At 37.8% G+C, this 24,328-nt stretch overlaps 1 protein-coding gene across 6 annotated transcripts in view; it reads left to right on the top strand.

Annotated features, from left to right (window-relative positions):
• Positions 1–24,328, top strand: part of CDK14 (cyclin dependent kinase 14) — a 321,217-nt gene that overhangs the window by 223,940 nt on the left and 72,949 nt on the right. For 5 of the 6 annotated variants that reach the window (XM_062605168.1, XM_062605171.1, XM_062605172.1 and 2 more), the window contains one exon: positions 7,389–7,437. In XM_062605168.1, the coding sequence (XP_062461152.1) occupies positions 7,389–7,437 (49 nt within the window). Of the gene's footprint in view, positions 1–7,388; positions 7,438–7,546; positions 7,788–24,328 lie in introns of those variants that run through there. The other variant, XM_062605173.1, reaches the window with a different exon arrangement.

The following is a 24,328-nucleotide window of genomic DNA, read 5'->3' as shown; positions in this document are numbered from 1 at the left end:
AAGAAGAGCTATTTGTGTTTTCACCATTCTTTAAACAATATTGCATTAAAGTGGAATGTTAAAGTTACTATAATATATGCACGGGAGACAGGGTGAGCACTGCTAAAAAGTGGAACCATACTAATATAAAAATCCAGTGCTTTAGACAATACTAGCTATTAAAAATGCAATTCCTGCTCATGCTCAGTTGGCAGTTTAGAAAACAGCATCTATTCTTCCTGTTTACATGACCTGTGCTTTTGGAAGGGTGCTTTTGGAAGGGAGGAGAGAAGAGGCCATGGGGATGGAGGCTGGAGAGTTGAAGTAATTTTTCTCAAAACATTTGGCATAAAAAATAGCAAAGTTTAACTCATTATTGTGATAAAACTCCAGTAAAATCCCTAATTGAACATTAGTGCTGCAAACTGCTTGTGAATTTGCTTGTTGGGATGGATGCTTGTCTTTGTCTTTTTCTAATCTAATTTAAATATGTTTTGGATTGAATCTTTAATAAAAAATAGTTTATGGGTCTTACATATCACAATACAGTGTTAGTCACTTTAGACTTTTAATTAAATGTAAAGAAAACCCTTTTAAAGAAATGCATTAGACTTTTCAAAATATTAATTATGGTGATGTTTAAATATTTGCATTTAAGCTAATCACATTTGGTTTTAAATAGAAAAACATTAATCAAGGAATGCATATTAGCCGTCATGTTCTGATTAACAACATAAAAAATGCCTTGAAGTCAAACTGCATTTCAAGTCCTTTGGTTTATACTAGAAGCTGATTATCAATAGTGCTAAAAAGGAGCTAAAAAATCAAAATGTAGTCTGCTTCTAATTTCATATGTAGCTTTTCATGCCTATACTAGGTCTTTTCAAGGCAAATGTGGCAAAGGTATAATAGTTCATGTGTTTTTCCAGCTGATAAAAGAGACACACACACACACACACCCCTTCTTTTATGTTACTTAAAATGCAAGCACTTGTTTTTTCAATTCTCACAGCAGACCAGTGGTTGCTTCAGTGGTCCGCTAATAAGCTCACTAGTGGGTTCTACTGAAATTCACTTCTGTTTGAACCTGCCCTTGATGCAGGGCTGTCAGATGGAGCGTGTTTATCAGGCAGATAATGATGTTTGCAGTGGAGAGCATGTAAGTATATATGCGGGCACAGAAGTGAGTATGCATGTATAACAGTGTTACTGTAGAGCAGCTGTCTAAAGGAAATGAGAAATAGAAAGGAATAGAAATTCTTTATGTAAGAAATAGAAACACTGTTGTTTCCAAGACCACTTAATACAGCTGGGTGTAATGGATGAGCTTTCTGGCACAGGTTTCTTTTCCCTTTTAAGTCTGCAAGCTGAGTACAGTTTGTAACAGTTGTTTTAAGAACATAATTTTATTGATGCATCAGGTTTGTCTAATCAACCAGCTCAAGAAATTTACTCCCCCTCTTCCCTCTGGTTGCTCACTTCTGCTTCCATTTTGCAGCTGTTATTCCAGCAGCTTTGTTGATGCTACTGTTTGTGGGGCACAGCCCTAAAAACTTCCTTGGCACACAAGGCATTGAGTAAACTGTGCTGCAAGGTCTGAAGCAAAAAGCAGCTCAAATCCATTTACTGACAGCATAATGTTTGTGTAACCACCACCCAACATCTCTGTGTGGGTTGTGTGTGGTACCCAGCAGAATAGTGAATCTTGACTCTGAGGCTGGGCTTGTGAAGATGTGGATGTAATGCGTTAGCCTACTCCTTTTCTATACTCTTAAAATTTTAAGAGTGCATGGTTTGCTACAGGAAGATAATGCAATTGGTACTTCTTTCCAGTAAAGAATATGAATACTTTACGTTTGCTCTTATTTATGAAATCCTGTCTAGGGATCTTTTTACACAGCATTTGATTATGAACATGCCACTTAATTAATCAAGATTTCTCTAACTTGGCCTTCAAAGAAGCAAATGGTAAACACTCTTAGGTGCTGTGGAATTTAAATAAAACCAAAAATGTCTTCTTTCATTTCACGTAAGCAAAAATCACCAATGGCAGTGAAATAAGCACCAACATAAAAAGACAGATCTTTAACTGGCTCTTTAGCAGTGAGACATGGTTGCTAGTAAGGATGATGACTGTGTATTTGGGATAAAAATGCAGAGGATCAGATGTTCTTTCCTGAATTTGTTCCCAAAAGATGTACAAATATTTAAGTGTTTGCATAAAGGAAATTAAAATCACACTTTTTACTTTAAATTTTAGATGAGCTTACTGTGTCGGTCTGCCAGTGTTTTTATTCAAAATAAGCACATTTAATAATAATAATAATCTGAAAAGATTTTGACTCTAGTGTACATGCAGTTTGAACTATGAAAATTCAAAATACAACTGAGATCAAATCTTGATCTGTAAACATACTGCTTTTCAGGCTTCTTTAATCTCAGTGCTGATGGGAGCGAGCAGCTGCCTCAGGAAGATGGTGTGCTTCGTGTTCTTGAGTGACTTGCGCTGGAGGATGGTTGTGTGAGTGGGTTATTATGTGAGCATCTGCGTGAAATTCCTACATGTACCTGTTTGCCTTTCAGTTCTGAGGGAGGGGTAGTAAGTTTACACTACATGGGATTTCTTCCGCAAGGATGGACTGAGATTTGAATGTCCTGGACTGCTGCCTTTCATAGTGTATGTCAGGCAAAGGTTTCTTCTGGGGAGAGTGTTTATGGTAATAGTGCAGTATTCCCAGGATCTTGCATACAGTCAAGACCTACTGACTGATGTTACTATTTTTTATGATTGAATCAGTGGGAGCATCTGAAAAACAAATACCAGAATTATATGTTGGAAGTATCATAAAATGTAATTTCATGCAGTTGGTCCCAGTCAGATATGTATAGCTTTAGATTTGTTGTATTAAATCCATCTAGTAGTAAAGGACAGAGGCATTCATTACAAGTGTGTGTGAGTCATTCACTATGACAAGTAACTCAGAAGTAAACCTGGGGATGTAATTGAAGGACTGAATTACAGTTATTAATTGGACACATTTAGGAGATCCTCAGATAAAAGTTGTGAAGTTACCTCTTTTTTTGCTGGTGTTGTGACTGCAAGATTGATGTTCTAGGTATGTAATATTGTGGTTTAATGATTTAGGACTTAAAAAAATCCTGCATCATGATGGAGAAGCTGAAGAACAAGATTATTGCAGCTTCTCTGTTCTGGCAACTCTGAAATCAAAAGCAGCTGGTTTTGTTACTCTCTTTTTTGTTCTCTAAAGAAGGATAAATTCAGGAAAGTACTAAGAACTGGCACATACACACGGCTGGACTTAATTACTACAGTAGTGCCATCTAGTTACACTGTCCAAGAAAGTTAACAAGACTCTGGTTGGAGATACGACCACAGAATTGTGTAGAAATACGTGAGCTGTATTTTATTGATGTCATTTCTATTTTACTTTTTTTTCTTTTTTATAAAAAATAAAGGAGCCTCTAATCTGCTTGGAGTAAAGGGGAAAGAGTTGATACCAATAGTTAGGAGAAGCACAGCCTGCAGTCACACAGCATATAAATGGAGTTTGAAATAAAGGACTTGGGACTAACATTTGCCTTTCTATAGACAGGGTTTCACCCTAACATTTATCCCCCTAACTTTCTCTCTCCATGACTGATAAATATGGTGTGTAAGGTACTTATTTAATGAAGGTTTAGCATAGAGCAGTAGATAATAAAGTAGGAAGATCCCTTTGAGAAGTTTGTTCATTTTGCTTATGCATGTCCCCTGTAACAGCATTTACAGAACTGGTTCCAGTGTATCACTTTTTCACTAAAAACTCCTCTGGCATAACAATAGTTCTTGTTTCTTGCAGAACTGAAATGGATTTTTGGACATGAAAGCCTTAAGGCAATTTGGCCAAGTGGTTGACTCTTATGTTTTCCTCCCACAGAGAAAACAGCCTAAAACTCTCACAGCCCAGTCAAGAAAATATGTTGTATATGGTAATTCTCAACTGTTTTAAGTGAATGTAGCTCTGCTGAAGTCTGTGTTGCTGTGCCAGTTTGATCCAGCTCAGTATCTGACCAAAGCATATTGCAGAATGACAGATAAAATCAAAATCTGTCTTTCCCCAGGTCTAGCCAGCTTTTCAGCAATGCTTCAAGTCAGTTCAGTTCTCTTTCCACCCAGTACTTTGCTGCACCAAAATAGATTAATGTGCAAATCTGCACTTTATTAGATGATCTCCCATGTTGTCCTGGGTTCAGCAGTAGCAGTCATTTTTCCCCTTCTTGGTAGCTGGTGCAGTGCAATGTTTTGACTTTCAGCTCGGGGACAGAGCTGATAACAAGCGATGTTTTGGTTTGGCCAAGGACTTTGTGAGCCTTGCTCTGCCAGGGAGGAGGGGAAGCCAGGAGGAAGCAGAGACAGGACACCTGACCCAAACTGACCAAAGAGGTATTCCATACCACAGCACGTCATGCCCAGGATGTAACTGGGAGTTAGCCGGAAGGGCCGGGGACTGCAGGGTTGGAGGAGGTATCGGTCAGAGCTTGGTCGGGCTGGGGGGGGCGAGTTATCGGTCGGCTGGTGGTGAGATGATGTATTCTCTTCCCTTGTTATTTCCTTTATCATCGTTATCATTGGTGGTACAGTAGTGATTTGTGTTATACCTTAGTTACTAAACTGTTCTTATCTCAACCCGTGGGAGTTGCATTCTTTTCGATTCTCCTCTCCGTCCCTCCGAGAGCAGGGGGAGGGCAAGAAAGGGGGGGGAAGTGAGCGAACGAATTACCTGACTGGGTTTAAACCATGACACATGTGTATCTCAGACTTGTTATGCAGCACTGTCTAGCTGCATCTTATTTTTCAGCCTTTGCCATAAATGAATGGACGGTGTTGAACTACTTACTTATAAAGTATAGAAAGTATTTTATTCCAGTTCATGTAGGTAAGTATCTGCTTGCATATATGTTTTTAATGCACATTTGTGCATTAAAATTGAATTTGAAATTCAAGGGTGAGCTCAGGCCAAGTGCAACTTGGCTATTGACCTTACTGAAGCTCAGGCTTTTCCTATGGAGAGCAGAAGCTGAATTAGTAAACAACAGGTACAATTTGAATTGTAATGTTATTCTCCCTTGTAAGTTTGGGTTTTACTCTCAATGCCAGTATGATGCTTGAGCTACTTGCTACAGAACATGTACTTCAGTACAGAAATTTTATTTGTGCTGTTGGGTATTAAAACGTAATCACAGGCACTGACTCCAGTGCCATGTTACTAGTACAGATCCATGGCTGCATCTAATAATGATCCTGACTACTTCACCCATTTTATTTAAAGACCTGCCTCGGGGCATTGGCACATCTGTAGCAGATGTATTGCACGCATTGCATAATAGAGATAAAAATAAATTGGCACTTCCTATAGTTTTAATCTGAATGCCTCAAGTGTGATGAGAAGTTATTTTGTGGTAATATTTGCACACAGAAAATTGTAAGGAAATCTTATCACTTGCACATGCTTACAATGAAACATATCAGAAATGAGTTCAAATATGTTAAGAAATATGCATAAATTTAACAATAAAAATATTTCATTTGGAATGATATATTTACAATGCAATAGATTTTTCTATTAATAAAATGTACTACATTGACTATAATTTATATCTCATATCCTAATCCTAACAACAAATTAAACTTTATAACGCTGTATGACACAGTTCATAAAAATTCAACCTAATAACTTTAGTTTGTTGAGAACTATGTAATGATGGCACATCTGTGAGTTGCAGAAAGTCATCTCTTTTCTTAGATAAACTTCTTTATTCTGACAGAGGAGTCAACTGGGTGCTGTTTTAATGGTCATCTACAATAGTAAATACTTTGCAAATGCAGAAATGTTTTGTTGGTAATGCCAAAAGAAATGCTAAGAAAGTTACTTGAGTAACTTACATACAATGTTACATAAGTGATATTTATAATTTATATCAGTGCTAAAACTAGTTATAGTCACGTAGCTTCCAGTTTTCAGTACACTTGTCAAACATATCTAAGAGGGAGTGATTTCATTTCTTTAACTGCATCAATCTGGTTAAAGCAACAGGGTTTGTAAGTGTGAAGTGGCCCTCAGAGTTTGCAGGTCTGCTGTGTAATGAAAACTTCCAATAATGAAGTCAATGAGAGTTGAAGTTTCTGCATACATCTTTCTAGTTAAAGGGAAAAAAAAAACAAAAAACAAACAAGCCAAACAAACAAAACAAAAAAACCACCAGGTATAACAAACAAAATCATCCACATTAATGGTAGAATTTTGTGTGTACCATAGTTTTGGCATCCTTAGAAGTGAGTATGTATGAAGCATATATGACAACCTTAGAACTGATATAAGCAGAGTATATAAATCCAGGAATTTCAATACAACCCCACCCATTACATTTACACTTGTTTTGCACAGTAAGATGCATGACTATGTGTGTGCATATATGTATATAAAGTACCGTTGTAAGTGTACAGTGTGCCTGTTAAATGTCATGCTCATGGGTGGAGAGGAATCAAAATTAAATCTTCGGATTTTATGGAGTATTTTGTAAGTTGAGGACTTCTTCACAGCAACTAATGCAATAACACTAAGGCAGTTGAACAGGGTGAGTACCAGTCTGTATGTCAGGATTTCAGTACAGTGAGGCTTCACGGAATGTGTTACTGTATTCTGCAGCTGTTTTGCATTTGTTTCTTCCTGAGAGGCACTTAGCTCCTGTTCAAAGTGCTAACAGAGTACTGGCTCTTCACTTCAGCAGCAGCTTTCATAGCATCTTCCTCTGCCAACTAGAGTCCCGCTGCAGAGCAAACATCTTCTTGGATATGAGAGGGAAAATACTTATTATCTGAACCTAAGAAATCATTTTTTGAGTAAATATGTCTCATATTTGTTGGTTCTGCTCATTATTTGTAAGTGCTCTTTAGAAAATAGACTTTTATGTAGCCATTATGTTTTGCATTACTGTGTCTTACTCTTACACGTCTTGAGAAGCATGAAAACATGGCAGTGAGGTCAGATTATTGTATATGTGATGAAGGAAAAAAACATACTAGATTTCAGGCTTCTTGTTTTTCCCTAGCAGACAAATAGAAATAATTGTAAAAATTTCCATTTCTGGTGATGCCACAAGTAAATGAGCTTTAGGTCATGAAGGCTTGGTTTGGTTTGTTTTAACAAGCTGGGGGTCTTTTGGGGGGTTTTGGTGGTTTTTTTTTCTCCCTGTTTGTATGTCAATTGCTCCTATGCTAGTTGGTTTCCCTGTCTTGGGACTTGAGCTGATGAAATGATGAACATTGACAACAGATAAGTATATTTTGGGGAAAAAAAAATCGTGGTTTTAGGGTAAATAGTTTATTGTGCCTCTTCTTTTTCTTGCAGAACGGTTTACACAGTACAGCCCTAAAAACCTTAGACAAGCATGGAATAAGTAAGTTGTTTTTTCTTTCATTATTATTTTGACTCTTCAAGGATATGATTCATGCCAAGCTGAAGTTATCATAGTTGACTTAAAACGTCTTTATCCTTTTTAATTACAGTACAAATACGGAATTACTGAAGTATTATTATTTCCTGTTTCTGACAGCTTTGACTATTTTTGAATTGTCAATTACCTTGTAAATATTGAGAAACTGTATAGCATCATATTTTCATTTTGGAGATGTCAGCTGGCAAGTGTATTGAGCTCACTGAAAGACGCAGTGTTACTACCTTGGGCCATCAGTTTTGAATTTTGTTTTCCCCATTCATCTGTAACAATAACGAGACCTTTAAATAATATGTTTCTAATCAGTTTTTGAGTGTTGTTTCCACATAATCATCCCCTGTTGCCAGGTCCATCTGGTCATTGCTGTGAGCTGATAACCATACGAGTTATATACCAGTTATATTTTAATAATCACAACTGAAAAAAATCAATGTGCCTTTTTCTATTGTTTCTTTTCCTTTAATGTTTCCTGAGTTTTTACATCAGATGGACACTGATATGAAGGTATTGTGCTCAAAAGCCAGAAAGGTTGCCTAATAAACAAGGAATGCCTAATCAATCATCTCTGTAAAGTTTACTAGAAGATTTCTCAGCACATGAAGAATCTTTGTAGACAGGATATTTGGGCAGCTCTGTATTGAGTGATTAATATCTCTTATATTTTGAAGAAAGCATACCCAGTTGCTTTCTTCAAAATATATGAGTTGGATGCACACAGTAGCAGCTATGTCAACACCTTGTCCTGCTAGAAAAGCTGTCAGAGTTTTTCACCACTGTCTTTTCACTGAAATATTTTGCAATCAGGCTAAGCCTTTGCTGCACCAGAATTGCTGTTTTCTTTCTGATACTCATTCCGAATTTTATTGTTGGTAGCAACTGGCTGGCTGGTAATTTTCCAGGCAGTTCAACAGACAGCAGGAGTCTGAAGCATCTCCTCCTCCAAGTTCACCACTGAAGCTGAAAAATGTTTTGGTGAAGGAATGTGTTTATTATAAGGAAAAAAAGTTAGTGATATGTGATGAGGTTTGTATTTACTTTGCTATTCTATTATTTTTTCTCCATTTGCTCCTTTCCAAACCAATTTGGTCCAATGTTTTGGACTGAAGCACAAAGGCATTTTTCATTTTAAAACAAACAAGCCCAACAACTTCTGAAATTGTGGTTAACTGAGGGAGGAGAAGTCTCTTAATGTAATACGACCATAGCTAAAATTAGGTGTTAGTTGTTGGATGTGATACCAAACATGTTCGTTCTTTGAGTCAGAACCTGTATGTCTGCAGAGCCAGGTGTCCTTCATAGGTATTCTTCATGACTCCGTCGCTTGCTCTGCATAACTACTGGATCCTCCATGATTACAAGTAACTTTCTGATTCCTCCAACTGGACACATAAAGCTGGCACTGAAGCCAGTGCAGGCCATCACAAAGGTTAAGTGTCACCTACCTGAACTGATTGAATTTCAACACTTGAGAGGAAAGAAAGTTTCTAGCTTTTTTTATTCAGACTGGGAGCCTAATTTGGTGTCTTTTATGGAAGAGTCCATCTCCGGTTTACTTCAGAGGGATGAACAGGAAGAGCAATGTCACTTATAGTGGCTTTTGTGAGTTTTGCCAGTTCTTGTGATCCTTGCAGGCATCCTGCAATATTTGACTCTACTTCAGTCTTCCTGCTTGGAGTAATATAATTCCCTGAAAGTCACAGCTTTCATTTTTAAAAGTCAGTCACTAGAATTTTCTATATTCTGTCCTTGAACAATGAACAAACTTGCAAGTTCATTTTTTCTTTGAAAGTAGTTAATGAAATCCAAAAGCTTGGAAGAAGCAATTATGTTGCAACATAGGCAATTAGGTCTGGATTGGGAAAGAGGGACAAGGAAACTAATATGGATGTGAGTGTGTTTGCTTGGGGGCATATATTTCCGTAAGTAATGTGAATAGATTCTGACACTCTGTTCCACCCATTCTGCAGGCTTGGACTGAATGTTTCTTTGTATTTTAATAGCAGTTAGACCCAGCACTATCTCCTCTACATGAATAAGTACAATAATAATTTGAATTTTAAAAGTTGCTTTTATTTATTTCTTTCAAGGCATTGCATGAAAGTTTTTCATAAAATAAACAAGCAAGCAAACAAACAAAAAAAAACAAAAAAAAGAAACAAACAAAAAACCTCCCCACACCAACAAAAACTAACACCCCCCAAACAAAAAAAAATCCAACAAAACAAACAAACAAACAAACAAAAAAAAACAATTTGCTTAGCACAAACTCTCAGTCTCTGAGATTTCATAATTGACACAAGTTATGATCACATCACAGGCTGACTCAAATAATCCCTGAGCTTTTTAACATATAGGAAACCTCTTCAAAAATATTTATACAGTTTCAGTGCTCCATGCATAAAGAAGGATTTACAATTTCTCAGCATAAATGAAGGGATTCAAAGAGTGAAAGCAATGACAATACACAGAGTTCATTGCTTCATATTGCAGTTCTACTACAATAGGAAATACTCAGTGCCTCAAAATTATGTATCATTTACATTCAAAATGTAAAGGATTTTCTTTTTTTCTAGTGTAAATATTTGTGTGCTGTATTAGAGTGCTGTTGCTTGCACAGCTGTAGTTAAGGATATATAAACATTTCTGTTACAGACATCATATTCCCAAGGGTTTCTAATACAGCTATAAAACTTAATACATGGACAGAGTGATTCATTCTAGATTTTTTCTTTCTTTGTTAGCATGTTTCAAAAAGCAGTAATCTCTGATCTTAAAAAAAAAAAAAAACAGAACTTTTTAAACTTCCCAATTTAATTTGATGAAGACTGCCGATGTCACAAAAATGTCCCATGTGAAACAGAATTGTTTTAAGTGCAGTTGGGATAAACATGAGACCTAAGACATAAAGCCTTTTGTTTTTACATGTGTATTGGTTTTGTTGCAGAGTTACTTCCTCTTGACGTTATAGTACCTTTGAAAGATACAGCTTAAAAACCAGTGTTTGTGGTCTTGGAAAGATTTATGTGTGTGCTTAAGCTCCTCTGACATGAAGCCCTGTTACTGCATTTTATAAGGGGGGATATTGAGATAAAAAAAAAACTATGGAATTTTTCACACAGAAACTGTCATAGAAACTTTAAAACAGAGCACAACATTGAACTTTGTGCTCCCAAACTGGAAGAGAACACCTTTAATTTTATAAACACAATAAAGCTTTCACTATCTACTGTTCCATCTTTCAGGCACAGTCTGGCCCTTTATTTTGTTCGTATATATGTTTTGAGGTCCTGGCATGGAAGAGTGAGAATATGGGTTTAGAAGTCTTCAAAGAGACTCAGTTTATGTAAGGAGAGGTTAGTGAGAAGGGAGAATAACACTCTTCCAACATCTACAGAGCCAGCTTCATGTCTGTCAGGACAGAAGGAACAGAGGCAAAAAACTGCAACACCAAACCTCCCCAAAAGCCACAGATGGTATATTGGAGGCAAAATAACTGCACCTGATTGACTAAACCAGCTTCCACAAGATGTGAATTTTAAAGGCAGAGACAGACAATGGAACAATGATGGACACAAGCCAGTGGCTCTTTAATTCCTAGTCTAACTGGAAATTAGCTAAAAAGTGTGGAATGTAACAGCAGTGACAAAGTGAAACCCAGAAGGCTCATTATGTAGTAAGTCAGATCCCTAAAATTCTTAAAATAGAATTGGTCACAATAATAGAGACTACTTTTGGGAAGTGTACTTTTGGGAAATAATGTATGCACCACTTCTAGTGTATTAAGTTTTTCGGAGACTTTAACACTGAATTTCTTCACTGGTTGTCTAAAGATCATAAAGAGAATATTTGCTAGATAAGAAGTGATTTATAAATTTTGCAAAAATGCTTATAATGTTAGGAAACAAAACTTGCATTGACATTTGCTTCTATCTAGTGTGAAGCTTCCCCTACATTGCATGACCTAACACATTGTGGAATGCGATTATAAAATACTGGTTTAAAAAGAATTAAGATGTGGTAATCTGATCTTCCTATAGAATCCATAATGAATTATATTTTAACCTTTTTTCCTGAACTTTTCTGATCAATTATCTCTACACAATAAAAACCAAGAACAGCTCTGCCTTCAGAATGCAGTGCAACCTCTTTCAATTTGTAAAAGCTTCTCCACAATAATAAACCCTTACAGAAGAATAACAAAAGAGAACTAATTATCCTTGTGTATATTTGGTAGGATATAAAAAGCTTTTTCAGATCCTTCTGTCATAATGGGTTGTATTGTGAGAAATTAGGTTGGAAAGAAAAGGTGCTGTTGAAAACAAGTTCTGCTCTGCATAAATAGAACTACTGCTTCGTAATTCCCCAACATGGCAGTATTTATTATATAAATAACACTTTATTCTCATGGCCAGTCCCACTGCTGGGGATTTCTTCCGTTAACAAGATAGCCTCTGTACTTGAGAACTCCCCTCCTGAGGCCAGGGTGTTTAAAAGTTGCATTCCAGGATGAACTGGCCTATTTTGGGGCTGTTATTCAGTGAAAACTTCCTGAAGAACGCAATTTTAGTGAACAGAGACAAGTCCATATATTTTGGGCCTGTACTTCATTTCAAGAATGACACAAACTATGGAACTGTTCAGAGCTGAGCCTTGGGAAGGATTTCTAGTTTGGGCTTCTGTTGGTTGGTTGAGGGTTTTTTTAAGAAAATCTTTGCCTTAGTGGGGTTTTGACTAAAGACAAAACTTTCTCATAATTGTCACTTTTATCCCCTTCACCAGAGTTTCTCACTGAAATGTAGTCTGTAGTGCCATAGAAAGAATATTCAAGCTCTCAAGCACAGCAGGAACAAAAAGCTTTAGTGTTGTCATTGCTAAAACCTTTCTGCTGGATACAACTAAGCAATGAGAATTTAAAACTATACCTATGCAAAAGGTGGATTACATGTGTGCGACTGCGTACAGTTAAGAGTATGTTGAGGTTGCACTTGAGGAGTGATCAGGAATCCTGCTGGGTGGGTGGGGGGGAGCATGGGGGGAAACCGGACACAAAATGAGAGGATTTTGCACATTTGTGGTTTCGAGGCACATGAACCTGCCTCTGTCTCCTGGTTTGCCGCGATATTGCTGTATTGAAAGACACAAACTAAACCTTTTTAATTTCCCGTTTTGTTTCGTATTTCACATAAACACTCCTTTATCAGTCGTTACCTTTTGCCCGAGGGAGCTTAGGAATCCCAGCATGACAAAGCGACCACAACCTGCAGCACAAACAAGAAGCCATTTACCAGGACCAGGACACAGATTTATTACACACACACAAACCCCCAACTTGCCCAGTATCCGATCGGTTCTCCGGTATCAGACACTCAGCTATCTCCGGTATCTTCCCCTCAGGTGCGGTAGCCGCGGGCCGTGAGGGGACGCGGGAGAGCGGCAGCCATAAGGCGACAGCGCGAGGGGGAGCGCTCGAGCTGGCACAGAGGGCCCTCAGCGCAGGGCGGGGAGGAGGCAACGGCGGAGGCCCTGTTTTGGTTGCAAATGTTTTCCTAACGCTGCTTGTTTGTTTATTTCAGTACTTAATGGGGTTTATTACAGTAATTTCAGGGTGGTGGAAGCTGCTTGTTTGCACTTCAGTGCTTGTGTGTGTGTGTCTGCCTCTGTACACTACACCCGCTTAGTACCGTTTCTGGCTCCGTACAGGGAGCTCAGCTGCAGCCGTGCAAAAGGCACCGCTCTCAGCCGAGGAGCGGCTAGTGCTAAGCTGAAATGCGCTGCAGGTTGTGTCAGCCCCGTGGTAGTGAATTCTGTAGTGCCGATTAAAGCCATTGACTGAGAAAGATCTCTGGATTTCCTTCGTTCATCCGTTTGCCAAGTTGAAAAATTCCTTACAATTTATATTTGAATGTTTCTGTGAGATTGGAATGACTGCAAATTGCTCAAATGTTACACCTTTTGAAACTTGGGAGGGTGGGAAGAGCATTCCTAAGAGATCTCATTGATAGAATATTTATCCTTTCAATTTATTTTTGCTTTATTCCAAATTTCTCCCCCTTCCACCCCCTTTTTATGATGCTAAGCCTTAGGTATTGTGTTACATCCTCTTGGCCCAGTTAAAAGTAGTAATAAACCTCCTAATCTGAACCACAATAGCCTAATAACTCTGTGTTTCATTAGTAAAATTAGATTGTTACCATCCTATACCTTACTCATCTGTGACAGCTGTGAAAGCACAGCCGTAGCATACATGGGTGTTCTTTGTTGTCTTCTGCATCATTTAATTCAGTTTCTGACATTGGACTAGTTTGTTGGCATTACTATCTCCGAACCTATCCATATTTTGGGTTATTCTTCCCTGGTAGTTAATGGTCTGTAGTTCTCTCTGCTCTATCTTATTTGTAGGCATTTTTTGCCCACGTATATCACTTTTAGCTTCTTTGCACTAATTTCTTTGTCTTATATGGTGTTTCCAACATTTAGTTTCATCTAAGAATTGACTCAGTATGCAGTGTATCCCTTGGTCCAGGTCATAATAAAGATGTTAAATAAAACTGTGACTAACGCTAATCCCTCTGGCACGCAGCTGGACACTTCCCTTCAACTCCATATGTTGCCACTCATCCTTACCCATTGCTTATGGTCTGTTATCCAGTTTTCAGTCCATGAGATAGTGTATCATATCTCAGCTCTTTGGAGTTTGTCTACAGAGCAAGATTTCTTAGAGCAATTGCATCACACATTATCTCCTGTCGATTTATTCCACCAATGATTAAGTCCATTTTTTAAAATAACTGATTTATCTGATGTGTTATTCATTAGTCACATTTTCTTTCTTTTGATTGCCATTTTGTCTTAGTTTTTTCCTAAAACTGGTTTTGCTTACATATTGTTTGTTTTGTTTCTACTGTCTATTTTGTGTGTCAGCACCCAGCAAATATTTGCCAAGATAGTCTTCCTTATTTAAAAATCAGAAAGGAAGTATATATATATGTCTTTTAAGTCTAATACAATACTTTACAGACAAAAATTAGCTAACATTACAGTAACTTATCTACAGTAATAACCCTGTAAACAGAAATGAGGAAAGAGAACTAACTCTTCTTGCAGAGGTTCCCTGGAAAGACTTTTAAAAGGTGCCTTACATTTGTTTGGTATCCTCACTAATTCCTTAAGAATTCCTTAGGATATTGAGACGTATATCAGATAGACATGTTTATTTGGTGTTTCCAGGCATAATTTTTTTTTTCAAAGTATGTTCTTCATTAATGTTTTTGAGTACTTACTGATCAACTCTTTTCAGATGTTTCCAGTTGTTCTTTCTTCTTACGCATTTCTACATGCCAGTGTTTTAATAATTTCTCAGAATTATGTTTCTGGTAGTCTGTTACTCGTATGTTGCCATAGTGTCTGGGTTCATTTCTTGGTTTGAAGTCTAATACTTTCTGATCAGAGGCACCAGGCATCATTATATCCTCACATTCCTAGTTCTGCCCTCTTGCTGCAGTTCTGTACTGTTGGCCTCTCTACTGAAATCTTTCTTCTCTAGATAATGATGTTGCTGACAAAATTGAGTCTCTGGGATGTGTTTTAAAAATATTTGCCCGAGGAATTGAAGACATATTGTGAAGGCAGTAATGTAAGTGAAGTAGACCTTACTGCTGTGTCTCTCATTATTTGTATGTAGCCATTAAAGACAAGATTCTTCCAAAATGAAGCCAAAATGATAGGCGCCTGAAGAATTGGGCTGGCATTCAAAACTGCCTAGTGCTAAGCCACTGCTGTTGGCATAAGTGGCTTGATATTATCCACTGCTTTTTGTCATGTATTACAGATATTTTTTCCTTAACTCAACAGTTCCTATGATTCTCATTTTAGGGTCTCAGAAATGTATAGAATTTAGAGAGGCAGTGCAGGCAGGCAATAAATGTAATAATTTCATTATGCTACTGAGTTTTGTCATCTCTACAGATAGTTTAAGCCAATCTCAAAGCCCATGCTGTTTGGCTCTGTTGCCAGCCGAAGACCTACAGACAGTAGGTTTCTGCAGTGGTACAGACATCACAAAGTATCTTTACCTCAGATAAATATTTTTTTTACTGACTTTTATGATGATTTGATGTGGGGTTTTGAGCATAATTCTTAACACCTACTTTTTTGAGGTAGGATGGTAATTGTAAGTATTTACAGGTTGCCATTCGTGAGACTGTCCTGAGACCATCTCCCAAAATGCATTACAACTTTGGCAAGAAAATCTTAATTGCTTCCTTTCCTGCAATTCTGACTATGGCACATCATGTATCTCCCTTCAGATTTCTGACTTCTTTCCTATCGTATAGGATAGAGAAGCAAGAATTTTTCTTTTTTTTTTTTTTTTTTAAATTAATGATACAAAAACAAATGGCATTTTAGGAGACTCGTGCAAATTTGGTTTCAAAGCTTGAAGCTATTTGCTAGCCAAACGGTTTTCATAGTTAAATTTAGTGATTTCTGTAAATAACGTACCTTTTAAAGTTTGAAGCTATTGTTTGAGAATGTGAAATGGCTGCAGGCTGATCATCATGTATGTATGTTCAGTGTCTGTTTGACCTGAGTGTCAGAAAGGGAAGATAGGAGACAGTAATCCTTGCTGATGCATTAAAATGGAGAGGTTACATTATGTATCCTCAGCAACACACTGTGAATAGCGAGACTCGGTACAGGGCTGGTGCACCTGTCATTGCTGGAGGGCAAAGAGGCAAGTGGTTCCAAAGGGAACTGACCTTTTTCATTCAGGCATTGAGTCAATCCCATATCCTAAGGCACACATTCTGCGTTAAAATTATTATAACTCTCTTGGTATTATGCTGAACAACAGACTGGTGAAAATCTATGTTAAAAAACCCAAACAAAACAAAGCAAAACAATGATGGCGATGGTAGTTTGCATATTGTTTTTAATTAAGCCTTCATAGGAAATAGATATATTCTGTAATTTTGAAAGACATCACTAAAACAGTTATGTTCTCTGATAAATTTAATAAAAAAATTGAAATGTTTTTTGTCTGAATTAGCAGCTGGATACCCAAATGTAAATGACAATATTTATCACTAAATGTGATTCTCAAGAAAACTGCATCCTTTAAAATACTCTAATGTATAATACAGTGTATATCCACTGTCTGCCACCTCAGCTGAATTTGTATCTGTAAGATCTGATTTACAAATAGACAACTTTCTGTTAAATTATTCACATCTCATAATAATTGATGTAACAGAGTTGATCTTATGCTGGAGCATATTTGATCATAAATTCAATGAAAGCAGCCACCATCTTTGTGATGTTTGTCCAGCTAAATCCTTCAGTGAATAAAATAATAAAGATGCCAGCTGTGTTTGTTTTATGATCATGGCTGCAATAGGAAGCTGGAAATACAAATGAATAAAAGCTCTAATTTTTCACGTTGGATTTAGAAACTGAGAATCTTGCTGCAACGAATTTAAGTGAAAAAAAAATATTTCTTTCACATTCTCACGAAGGTATTGTTTGCTTTTTTGTTCCTATTGTTTAGGAATCCAGAATACTTTTTAAATACTGTTATTGTTTGGACCCAAACTTATGAAATCCAAGGAAATCTTGTAAAAATAGATGAAATTTATGCTTTTCTGTCTGACACTATTGCAAGTTAAGAATGGGCCATTATTTTGCATTGCCTACTTTGGTTAGATTCTATAGCAGTCTTAAAGCTCTGCTTCCTACTGCATGCTGTTAGTGTGCCTCAATCTAATTTCACCACTCTGACATAAAAACTCGTGCTCCAGATTATTATTGCCTTTTCTTCAGCATCATGACTTTTGTAAAATAATGTTATATTCTAGTTTTGTTTCTTTCATATTTGATCCTTTAAGTGCCCTTGAGTCAAGCTTTATTCTGCAACCGTGAGGGCACGAATCTTCCCTGAGATGTTGACAGGCAGTGTTTGGTGAATATAATTTTTCTGTCAGCTAGAGCCTACATCTGTACTGCTAACTAAAGGAGAGACAGGGACAATCTTCTGGCCCCGAGGCCATGTGGCAGACCTTAGCTACAGCTCTGCTAAGTAACACTTGGGCATACATCTCCTGTGGGCTTTATGTCATCCCCATGCAGCTGCAGGTACAGTTATTATCCTGGATGTGTTTGGTATTAGTTTCTTAATTCTAAATTTCCAGCATAACATAAGACCTCTATTGTAGGCCATGGGAATTGTGTTTTCTAGAGTAAGACTGAAGGTAGTGTATTTCTCATCCTGTTTGTAGGAGCCCGGAACATGCTGCCTTTTGGGAATGGTCCCTGGCATGGGTTGTTCTGTGAACTATGCCTAGGAGTGATTTTGGAGAGTGCTAGTTGGCATGGATCAAATAAACCAGGGGGCAATGTGGACGCTCAGTAGCTGAGCGGTCAGGCTCTCTACCTAGCCCTGCTTTATTCAGCAATATAAGCTTCAGCAGAGGGATTCTTGCTATTCCCTGCCCTGTGCTCACTGTCACTCCCTGTCTCTCTTTTATACTACTTTAACAGGTTAGGATTTGCAAAAATAGTTCAGGATTGAGTTCTTCCTTACTGCAAGCTGATTTCTTAGTGTCAGCACTGTGTGCTCACTCGTATGTGTGTGCAAGCACTTAAAATCGACATAGTTCAGTAATTGATAGTTAAAATATACAGATTTTGTGATTTGGTTGTTCACCTCCAACCTGCTTATAGTTAAAAAGGCATAAACTGTTGTGTTAAATCTGAACAACTTTTTAAAAAGTCTTCAATACAGGTACATGTGGATATGTAATGTTTCACTTTTTCTAAAAAAACACTGCAAAATCATGTTACTTTTTTCCCAAATTACATACTAGAGCGAGATCATTGTTTTCTCCTTCTATCATGGTCTCTGTGCCTAAGAAACCCTCGAATGCACTTTTTTCCCCTGTTCAAGTTCAAAGTCAAATTCAGACTTCTTTTAACAAATTGGCACTAGCACATTTGTCTCTTAACAAGTATTAATGCTGTTGGTATCAGGCACTGGATTTTCATTCTGTCAGCTGGAAGATGACCTAATGTTCCCTTTAGAAAGTATCTGTCTATGTTAGTGTAAAGAGAAACAGTGGTGTGCTAAATCAGGAGAGTGAATCTGGAGAAGAAGCTGGTGCAAATGTGACATCCCATCCTGTGTTCCCTTAACATCACCTGAACCAAGTACCTGAGGGTCAGGGAGCTGCAACTAGTTCTGTATCATGTAAGTCTGTCTAAATGTATGGGTGTAATAATACATAGTACAGAAATTTTGACTGCATAGCTTTCAACATATTGCCCATATGCTCTCATTATAATTATCTTGGTCTCCTCCTCTCAGTGTTTACTAGTTCTGCATCATTTCCCTGTCATGTCTTAGCTTAGGAATATAGCTGCAAAACGACCAGGATGCCTACTTGTATGTAATTGCTTAGTCTTGTTGGGTTCAGAAAGGTGGCTCATGTACATAGTTAAATACATGCATATGCTTGGGGTCTGTCTTCCTGAGCTTTCTAGGCTTGAGGCATTCTTTCTGCCTCCAAATCTCTCTCCACCTTTAATGAGCTGTATAAATAAATACAAAGTACTCCTGTTCATGCCATATCCATAAAAATACATTTTATTAGCTGAGAGGTATACAATCATAGGAAAGATCAGACCCATCTAATGTTTTAGGGAGCTGTGGGAGGACAGGACAAGTAGCTGTTTCCACGTGGCTGATGGACCCAAGGCCCCCGCAAGACAGATTTGTAGGTTAACTGTGATAGATGATCTTTGGCTTCACTGAGTGAAGTGAGGTCACCCTTCTTGGGGTACTGCCTGCGTGCTGCAGCCTTGCAACAAATTGTTGTTGAAGTACTGAGCAAACAGACCAGTTCTGATTTACGTTAGAATGAAATTAAGACTTTTTAAACCCAAAATGGCAAAATATCAGGCAAGAGGCAGAGATTTATAAGACTTTTTAAACCCAAAATGGCAAAATATCAGGCAAGAGGCAGAGATTTATAAGAGATTTATAAGTTTATAATTACTTATAGTAATTATTATAGTAATTATTTACTATTAGTAAATAGTAAATAGTAAATATTTACTAGATAATAGTAATTATTTACTATTATCTAGTAAATAATGTTTATTTACTAGAACATAGTTGTTTTTTTTCCTTTTTTTTTAGTTTAGTTTTCAAATGGTCCAAAAAGCTTGTTTTTCTTTCTGTAGTCATTTAATAAGGGAAAATAGGGCAAAATTTGTTTACTGCCTTAGTAGCTGCACCCACTTGACAAATTTGAAATTCAGAGTTTGGTTATTTTTTGGGGGGGGAAGTATTTTGCTTGGATTTCTTTGGAGATTAACAATCCAGATTGTCAAGGGTGGGAGGAGGAAAAGCACAGAGCTTTGACTGTATTGTGTGCCAGAGGTTTATTTCAGCTATTTCTAAGTTGGGGGGGGGGGGGGGGGGGGGAAGGGATTATTCCCTCCTTTTTTTGGCTTATGTCCAACCAGTGAAGAAATAAATATGTGAAGAAAGAATTCTATGGAATGTTAACTCCACTGCTGTATTTTCTTCCTTTTATCATGCCCCAAGATTCAGTGAAGTTGATATAAATTCACCATGCCTTCTTTTAAAAAGCATAACAGAAAGGCATTCTTCCTTTAAGAGTCAGACTGTAAAAGGTGATTTTCTTTCACTCAGTTTGGTTTAAGCCTGTAAAAAGCATTAAGTGAAAAATCTGATATATTTGTTAGGGCATTTATTGCATTACTAACTTATATTTTCAGTTCTCAGTGAAAGGTTTATGGAGAACATAAACCTTGAAGAGTTTTTGTTCAGGATTAAAGATATATTTTCTCCATTTTCTGGTGAAATAATAGCTCATAAAATGATTGGGGTGTTAGGAATTATTTTTAGCTCTATTTCTTTTCCAAGGGTATTCTGTTCAACTTGTTGAAGTGCATGAAGGAGGCCTTTAAAAAACACTCACCTTGATCAGAAGATTCATGCCCTTTAAACAATTTTGAAACAATCAAAATCTTCTGATTAGGTATCACTGCTGTGTTGTTTTCCTTCATTAATTGCACTTACAGCAAGCAAAGATCTCCCAGTAAACTGTAAATTTAGTATATTCAGAAGGAGTCTGTCGTGGTTAAAGAACACACTGTGTCTTCCATAATTAGTATCTTTAGTACTGGACTGGTTGGGATGCTCTAAGAATTAAAATAACTGGTGGTAGCATGTAAAATCAGAAAGAAGTAATGGCTGAATTCTTTCTCAGGCAAAATGGTAAAAGGCATGTTCTGATTAAAATTTCTCAGGAAATATTTCCTGGGAAGTATCTGAGAGAAGCTGATGAAAACTGAGTGAAATAATGTGAAATACTTGAGGTATTCCTCTTTTAGTTTAAAGAAATAGTTGTAGTTTTAAAAGGTAGCAGAGCACTGTACCTAGCAGCCATGTTGCCTGGAATATCACAACCTCAGAATTCTCAGGAATTAAGGAAGTTACATGATTGTATCGCAGAAAGCCGAACTCTCAATAGCTTAGAATATGCTATCATTGGACATATATTGTATATTTGCTGATTAAATAAGCTTATTTTACTTACCTTTAATGTACCCCATGCAGACACCTTAGTTCTTGCTTCATTTCACTCTCCAGCATATATTCTCCTGGCAAAAAGATACATAGTATCAAATGTAAACCTTGTTCTGTATCAAAATTATATGGAACAAGTAGGGGAAAACACATGCAATACTGTCAATAAATAGTGTTGGCTGCCTTCTTGCCCTAGGCTCTTAATAGCTGGTACTGGGTTTATTTGGAAGGTTTCATAGCCCAGCATAGTTATTCTGAGGCGTCAGAGCAAGAGCTAGCCCTGGTGCATCTCAGGCTATAGAAGGATGAAACTCAGGATACTGTTAAGTCTGTTGTATATTGATTGATTCTCTTTAGGATTAACATTTAAAGCTCCAATGAACAAAACTCATTTTTTAGGGGTGTTGTGTTCTGTAACAGCATTAATGTTCTGCTTCCTATATGAATCAAACCTTTCAAGCCGGATATTGCAAGCAGTGTTGTGTTGTAGAATACATCTGAAATAGACGCTAAACCACATCAAATCTAGTGAAGAAAGAGTTAGGGGAAAATAGACTCATGTAAGTTTTTGACTTGAGTTGCATTTAGTGATGGCGCATGCCTTACAAATGGTTTTATGATCTAGTCATGACTGAGCTTACTGGCCATTATCAAATGTGAATTGCCGTGAGAGGTTAGATCACTTCATTGTGTAGTTTAGGTGTGACTAAACTGAGTCTCTGAAGCCTCATGTGAGTCATGAGCAGTTTAAGTAAGCATCTTAATTCTCCATTCTGAGAAATTCAGGAGCTGCAACTATAATTATGGCTTACCTACTTGGTCAGTAGGTTCTTTAAAAAATTTACCCAGTGCATAAAAATTATATACCTAGAGGTCAATCTATATTAATGAAAAGAGAAAAATAAGCAAACAAAACAAAACCCACAAACAAAAAATCCAAATGAACCAACCAAACCCTAGTTGCCTGTATTGTTAGAACCATCATTTGTTACATTAATTTTTCATGAAATGCTATTCATCTTGGCTGCTTTCCAGCTAATGGCATCTGTGCAACTGTCAAGTGAGAATTAGTTCAGACAGGTCAGGGTTATTATTACCTTCCTGGAATGCACTGAATGAACTTGCCTCCACAGCTTTCCAAATGGAGCTCTGACCTCTTTTACATCAACATTAACAGCAGTACCAAAGAATCAAACATAATCAAATGGAGCTCTGACCTCTTTTGCATCAACATTAACAGCAGTACCAAAGAATCAAACATTATCTCTGTTCTGTGTCTGTGAATACTTAGCATTGGCAGTCATAGAATCATAGAATAGTTAGGGTTGGAAAGGACCTTAAGTTCCAACCCCCCTGCCATGGGCAGGGACACCTCACACTAAACCATCTCACCCAAGGCTTTGGCCAACCTGGCCTTGAACACTGCCAGGGATGGAGCATTCACAACCTCCCTGGGCAGCCCATTACCAGTGCCTCACCACCCTAACAGGAAAGAATTTCCTCCTTATATCCAACCTAAACTTCCCCTGTTTAAGTTTTAACCCATTACCCCTTGTCCTGTCACTACAGTCCCTAATGAAGAGTCCCTCCCCAGCATCCCTATAGGCCCCCTTCAGATACTGGAAAGCTGCTATGAGGTCTCCACGCAGCCTTCTCTTCTCCAGGCTGAACAGCCCCAACTTTCATGGCTTTTGTATTAAGAGTAAACATCTTGACCACGGTTTTAGTCCTTAATCAGGTAAGACTGTTGATGCTGTGATATGGTAATATAATTAAAAGGGATCATGCTAATTTCTAAATTCCAAAGAGATAGTTCTATACACCCTTATCAAAATCATGCGTGTCTGAAGACTGTGGAGTGCAGTGTTGTGCAGAAGCACAGAGCAAGGACAGATACTGGGAGCAGTATAGCTACATTAGTGCAGGATTTGCCACAGCCTAGCTCATGTAAGAAGCCTGAGCAGGATGTTTTACTAATGTGTCAGTCTTGCTTCTAGTGAGGTACTGAGCTAGAAGAGCACAATTAAGCCGATGGCCTATGAAACCTGGAGACTACTTTCCCACCATGCATTTGTATAGAGCTCAGTGTTTCTGAATCTAAACTTCTGCCAGCACCTCATCTGGGAAGAGCACAGGAGGCATTGATTATTTTGAGATAGGCCTCTCCTAAAGATCATGCAAACCCAGCACAATGTTAGGACTGCTGTTGTCAGCCCCATGAGGGTGTAGGGGACAATCCCAACACTGAAGTGTGGTTCCTGTGACTGTGCTTGACTGACATGTTTACTATACAGTATGGCTTGAAGTACCGCTACACCGTGCTGTAAAGCAAATGCTGTATTTTGTGATTGATCAGCAACAAGTAAAACCCTGCTTCAGTAAGCCTTCAAAAGCTTTTGTCTCTCTTTGTTCATCAGTTTTAGTTCTCAGTAACCTCTGTGTAAAACACTGAAAAAATAGTAATGTCTTTATTCCATTAGATTCTCATCTTGAGGTGCCACTTTATGCCTTCATCTGTATCAAAAGCTAAAAGCGTTGCATCAAAACTTGTGTTCACTTGTTGCAGTGGTTTCATGATGGCTAAATAAACTCTACAAAAGCTCCATGGAGGCACACCAGGCACGTTAGGGAAGCAGCTTCTGCATGCTGGGGCTGGCACATCAGGTCTTTGAAGACGGTAGGTGTTCTCAGCATGGCTGAAACAACAGAAAAGCTGTTGATATTTAGTAAAAAGGAAATGTTACTTTAGGTAGGCCCTCCTCCGATTTTTGTGCTGCGTAGCTGCTGCTAGTAGGGTCGCACATATATTCAGAGATGCAAACTATTAAGGCATGTGAGGGCATGTCTGTATCAGCTGGCCAGAAGATAATGAATTTGGAAAGAAAACATAAACTACAATATATGGTGTTGATACAGTTTTGTCTCAGAAATCAGGAGAGGCGTAAAGCCTGTTACAAGGGGAAAAGGCTGCCATCCTCAAGCAGACTTGGGTGAAAATGGGGAATGGAACCCTCATGGCAGTGCAATAGCAGGTGAGATACCACAGGGACTGTACAGGAGGTCTGTTGTTGAGGGGACCATGGCATCTTCTGTGAAACAAGCTGGAAGGGTTGCTGTGTGCCCTACCTGATTTGCACCAATTTGTTTATTCTCTTCATGCCATTAAAATTTAAACTCTGCTAAATGTTATGATTGTTCAGGTTAACTGTGGTTTTGTCTTTCAGC

The sequence above is a fragment of the Pezoporus occidentalis genome, unplaced genomic scaffold, assembly GCF_034315485.1.
Source record: "Pezoporus occidentalis ecotype Australia unplaced genomic scaffold, CSIRO_AGI_Poc_V1 ctg9, whole genome shotgun sequence".
NCBI classification, from domain to species: domain Eukaryota; kingdom Metazoa; phylum Chordata; class Aves; order Psittaciformes; family Psittacidae; genus Pezoporus; species Pezoporus occidentalis.
The sequence above is the reverse complement of the archived record's forward strand: the minus strand, read 5'-3'. Positions and strand labels throughout refer to the sequence as shown.